Raw genomic sequence first — 6,000 nt, forward strand, 5'->3', positions numbered from 1 at the left:
ACCACACATCTAGATAAGTTCCTTAGGGGGTCTACTTTCCAAAATGGTGTCACTTGTGGGGGGTTTCAATGTTTAGGCACATCAGGGGCTCTCCAAATGCAACATGGCGTCCCATCTCAATTCCAGTCAATTTTGCATTGAAAAGTAAAATGGCGCTCCTTCCCTTCCGAGCTCTGCCCTGCGCCCAAACAATGGTTTACACCCACATATGGGGTATCAGCGTACTCAGGACAAATTGCACAACAATTTTTGGGGTCCAATTTCTTCTCTTACCCTTGGGAAAATAAAAAATTGGGGGCGAAAAGATCATTTTTGTGAAAAAATATGATTTTTTATTTTTACCGCTCTGCATTATAAACTTCTGTGAAGCACTTGTTGGGTCAAAGTGCTCACCACACATCTAGATAAGTTCCTTAGGGGGTCTACTTTCCAAAATGGTGTCACTTGTGGGGGGTTTCAATGTTTAGGCACATCAGGGGCTCTCCAAATGCAACATGGCGTCCCATCTCAATTCCAGTCAATTTTGCATTGAAAAGTCAAATGGCGCTCCTTTCCTTCCGAGCTCTGCCATGCGCCCAAACAGTGGATTACCCCCACATATGGGGTATCAGCATACTCAGGACAAATTGTATAACAAATTTTGGGGTCTATTTTCTCCTGTTACCCTTGGTAAAATAAAACAAATTGGATCTGAAATAAATTTTGTGTGAAAAAAAGTTAAATGTTCATTTTTATTTAAACATTCCAAAAATTCCTGTGAAACACCTGAAGGGTTAATAAACTTTTTGAAAGTGGTTTTGAGTACCTTGAGGGGTGCAGTTTTTAAAATGGTGTCACACTTGGGTATTTTCTATCATATAGACCCCTCAAAATGACTTCAAATGAGATGTGGTCCCTAAAAAAAAATGGTGTTGTAAAAATGAGAAATTGCTGGTCAACTTTTAACCCTTATAACTCCGTCACAAAAAAAAATTTTGGTTCCAAAATTGTGCTGATGTAAAGTAGACATGTGGGAAATGTTACTTATGAAGTATTTTGCGTGACATATGTCTGTGATTTAAGGGCATAAAAATTAAAAGTTGGAAAATTGCGAAATTTTCAAAATTTTTGCCAAATATTCATTTTTTTCACAAATAAACGCAACTTATATCGAATAAATTTTACCACTATCATGAAGTACAATATGTCCCGAGAAAACAATGTCAGAATCGCCAAGATCCGTTGAAGCGTTCCAGAGTTATAACCTCATAAAGGGACAGTGGTCAGAATTGTAAAAATTGGCCCGGTCATTAACGTGCAAACCACCCTTGGGGGTGAAGGGGTTAAAAGCAGCATGTCTTAATTGTATAAACTATTAATAGCCTCCACATTTTGTTCATACTGCCCCTTTAATTCCACACTTCTAGCTTGGTTTCACTTTTGGTCTAGTTTCTTTTTCCATTCAGTTGACATGCCCAAACTTGTTGGATAGTCAGCATCCTACAGAAACCTCTGGAAGAGCATGGCATTGTGAATGTTACACATATACAGCCTTTATTCTACTGAGTTAAACAACTCAGCTTTATCTCATGATGGAAGAACCTTTGGATGGTAAAATATTTTCCTCAAAAAGCAGTTTATTGAAAAAAATCCGATTTAAATCAAAAAAATCCGATTTTTTTGATTTTTTTAAAAAAACATTGATTTTTATCCACCCTGCTTTTATCTATTTTTTTTAAATTCCATAGTGAGAGTTTTACTAATAATGAGTTTACATTATTCTTTATTTGCATATATCTGATTGCTTTTCAGTTGTATCATTTATTATAAATTGATCACGATCTTTGAGATGATTCCCCCCTCTAAAAGACAATTTGGGATGGTTAGTTCAGGGATTTCACAGTATAATCACACAGGTTGCCATTAGAGCAAACCAACTTTTTATTAGAGAATAAAGCAATATATTTTTTAATATGACTATTACCATGTAAATCTAAAAATGATGCTAAAAGAGTATATTCTAAATTATAAAGTTGTGACCACCAAAATGCATAGACATAAAAAAAAAAATTATTTTAAGTCGTTAATGCCAAAAGTTGCCAGGTCTTAAAGGTGGGTGTCATGGTGGTCTTGAAAATTGTATAATAATAATAATAATAATTTTTATTTATATAGCGCCAACATATTCCGCAGCGCTTTACAACTTATAGAGGGGACTTGTACAGACAATAGACATTACAGCATAACAGAAATCACAGTTCAAAACAGATACCAGGAGGAATGAGGGCCCTGCTCGCAAGCTTACAAACTATGAGGAAAAGGGGAGACACTTGTATGTACAAGTTTGCTCTTGTATCTTTAGTTTTAATATTGTAACTATTCTTTTGTTTCCCCAGGCTCCTCCGATGCCTTCGCCATCATCTTGATGTTTTTCAAAGGACAGTAAATGAGAACATTTCTGATATTCAGGAAGCGACCCAGTTCTGTACCACTGTTTTTGTTTTTTTTCCCTTCTACTTTTTTGTGTGTTTTCCCTCCATCCTTTTTGTTAGGTAGCTGTTCCATTAGGCTGCTGGCTGAAAGCTGCGTCTATGCAACCTTCCAAGTGCGGAGTGTCAACCAACTGGACAGGAGGCGTGCTCCTACTCCAGGACTTTACTATAAAAATGCTGATCCAGCTGTTCATAAAAAGAAACTCATGTTTTGTATATATCTGACAAGACTGGCAACGTTATACAGACTACTGACTTGAAAATCACTTTAGTTCTCTTGCTTTAATTTTTTGTTCTCTTCACCTTATTTTGGGCTGAAAATGTTTCATTCGCATCCCTCATCCCTTTTCAGTTTCATTTTTATTAAGTACTAACTTAGCTGGTCGTCTTTGTAAGGTAGTTTAAATATTTTATGTCTTTTGAACAATTTTTTTTTAAATGTGAAAGATAAATTTTTATTTTTTGCTTTCCTTAACCCACTTTAAGTTTCTCTTTTCTGTCTTGTTTTTGGAAGGAAAAGAAAAAGAACCATGACGGTTGCAATTTATGTTTCATATAAAGAAAATGAATAAAAAAAATATAAAAAAAATAAAATAAGAAAACCTAACAGCCAAGTCACAAAGATAAATGGGTTGCACATAGACTAAGGAATAAACTTCAGATTTGTGATTTTTGTTTCTAATCTTGATGTAAATTTACACTATTTATAAATACATATTTATTGCTTGAAGATATTTGTGAATGGAATGCTGTTATTTTTTTCCAGATTACCTGCCATTGAAATTTAAGGAGTTCTGTCATTTGAAACACTACTCCTGTTACATTTTCTATGTGTAAATAAAACTGCTTAGCATTGTACAGAAACTTTTATTAAAATTGTTTAATGTTTAAGGCGTTTTTGTTTGAATTTTACCAGAATCAATGTACAGTGCTTAGTCTTTTATTCATGTTCAGATCTACTTACATATATATTTATATATGCACTTGTGTGTGTGTATATATGTAAATAAATATCAACTATTGTGTGGGAGGGAAACTACATTTTATATAAGGACTATATCACTAGTAGATAAAAGTTGTCTACTGTAAGTATTGCTTACAAAACTTTTTAAATATATAGTATGTGATCATGATCTGCCGTGTCCTTCAGATTTTGTTTTTTTATGTTTAATGGTCAATGATGCAATAAAACAAAAAACATTTGTTAAGCTCTGCTATAAAATTGAGATGGTTGTCCATTTAGTTACAGGCAAGCTTTGTTTTCCTTGGCATGAATGGAAAATGTGATATTTCTATACGCGCAATTCAGAATGCTAAATAGTCTGACATTCCAAAGCCCGACTTTAGAGCGAGTAAAGGCAAAGTATGGAGGACAGCTCGTTAAAGAATACCTATTTTTCTAGGCTGCAGTGTATCCCAAAGAAACTATTGTGTAATAAACTTCTCACCTGGTACTAGAATTTATAGTCCTCATTTTAAAGTGGATTTCTGTGTTTCCATGTATCACTCTAAGTCTGCATTAAACATGACTGTCATTAATTGTAATATCATATAAATTCTGTTCTTCCAGTCACTAATGAAAAACAAGATTATTTTTTTCCAGCCTGAAACACGACACAAATAAAAAGGAGTGCATTTTCAGCTGTTTGATTTTGCAAATTTGTGTAGTGTTTTATGTTTTCCACTAGATATCAAACACCAGTCATGTAGAAAAGCATAGTTACTTACCAATAACAGTATTTCTCAGAGCCCATGACAGCACCACGGAGAGAGGGGATCTGCCCTTTAGGGACAGGAAACCTTCAGATAAAAGGGCGGTACCTCTCCCTTGCATCAGTTGGTTGGTATTGGAGGACCTCCAGGTTAATGACAACAACAGAAATATATATATACATTTTAATACTGCTTATCAGAAGAAACAACGTGCATATACAAAAACACCCTACGAACAGTAAAACATGCTCACCACACACATGATGGGAGGAAATAAGTGGGTGCTGTCATGGGCTCTGAGAAATACCTGTTATCGGTAACTCTGCTTTTCTCAGACCCCCATGACAGCACCACGGAGAGAATTACAGAGATTTGTAGTTTTAGGGAGGGACCACAGCCTGAAGAACCCTTCTTCCAAAGGTCAAGTCAGACGCGGAGGCTAGGCCTAGACGATAGTGTTTAAAAAAGGTTGAAGGTGATGACCAAATATGGCCGCCTTACAGATTTGTTCTATAGATACCTCAGACCTCTCTGCCCATGAGGTCGCCTTGTGGAATGAGCTTTCAAGCCCTCTGGAACTATGTTCCCGCTGGATGAGTAGGCCAAGGCGATCGCATCTCTTATCCACCTTGCTAAGGTACTTTTGGACGCCTTGAGTCCCTTTCTAGGCCCCTGGAAATGCACAAATAGAGAGCCTTCCTACAACTCTGGGTGGAATCTAGGTACTGAACCAGACATCTTTTAATGTCTAGGGTGTGAAATTTTTCCTCTTCTCTATTCCTAGGATCTGAGCAAAAGGAAGGAAGGACTACCTCTAGGGATTACTCTAGCATCTAAAATTTTCGTAAAAGGTGGACCCGCAGATAGGGCATGAATATCTGCGGCCGATGTGAGGGCTACCAGGAGGATGGTTTTAAAGGATAAGATCTTGAGAGGGGCTGCATCTATGGGCTCGAATGGGGGACCTGTTAGCGTGGATAGTACCAGATTTAGATCCCAAGATGGTAGTTTCTGACTATCGCTGTGTAACCTATGGGTTACCTGCAATGTCTTGATTATATCGTGCCCCTAAAGCTGCGACCTGTACCTTTAGAGTATTGACTGCCAGGCCTCGTTGTAGTCCCTTCTGTAGGAATTCAAGGATTTCAGCAATTGGGACCCCATCCTGAAATCTTACCCTGGAGGTGGACAGGAATTGTTTCCAGACTTTACCATAAGACTTTGTAGTAACTGGTTTCCTATTTTTTAACACTGTAGAAACGAAGTTCTCCGTAAACCCCCTCTCTCTCAGCAGTGCCCCTTCAAATTCCATGCTGTTAAATGAAGGTTCGCCGCCTGAGGATGTAACATCGGCCCCTGAGATAGAAGGTTCGGGAGATATGGTAGGATCCAAGGGTTGGTGATCGATAGTATCCTCAGCCAGGAGAACCAAGTTCTTCTTGGCCAGAAAGGGGCTATAAGTACCATCTTTGTCTTGTCTTCCCTGACTTTCCGTATGACTGCTGGAATAAGGATGATTGGGGGAAAGGCATATGTTAAGCTGTGAGTCCATGGGATCGTGAAGGCATCTAGGGCCCGAGGATTCCCACAGGGATTCAGAGCACAAAATGCTTCTACTTTTTTGTTGAAATTGGCAAATCTATCTCCAGGGTTTCCCACATTTTTGCAATCTGTTCGAAAATGAACTGATTTAAAACCCACTTGCCCTGCCTTAGCTGAGTGCGGCTCAGAAAATCTGCTTTTTGATTTTCTACCCCCCGAATGTGAAGTGCAGAAAGGAACAGAAGGTTTTTCTCGAAGCTGAGGATCCTGAAGG

General features: G+C 37.7%; 1 protein-coding gene across 4 annotated transcripts in view; it reads left to right on the forward strand.

Moving 5' to 3' along the window:
• The window catches only part of KDM6A (lysine demethylase 6A), a 223,882-nt gene extending 220,185 nt beyond the window's left edge, over nucleotides 1–3,697 (forward strand). For all 4 annotated transcript variants that reach the window (XM_077294825.1, XM_077294827.1, XM_077294826.1 and 1 more), the window contains one exon: nucleotides 2,376–3,697. In XM_077294825.1, the coding sequence (XP_077150940.1) occupies nucleotides 2,376–2,405 (30 nt within the window). In that variant the 3' untranslated portion in view covers nucleotides 2,406–3,697. The remainder of the gene's footprint in view (nucleotides 1–2,375) is intronic.
• Nucleotides 3,698–6,000: the final 2,303 nt, after the last annotated feature.

This window comes from Ranitomeya variabilis, chromosome 3, assembly GCF_051348905.1.
Source record: "Ranitomeya variabilis isolate aRanVar5 chromosome 3, aRanVar5.hap1, whole genome shotgun sequence".
Lineage (NCBI taxonomy): Eukaryota > Metazoa > Chordata > Amphibia > Anura > Dendrobatidae > Ranitomeya > Ranitomeya variabilis.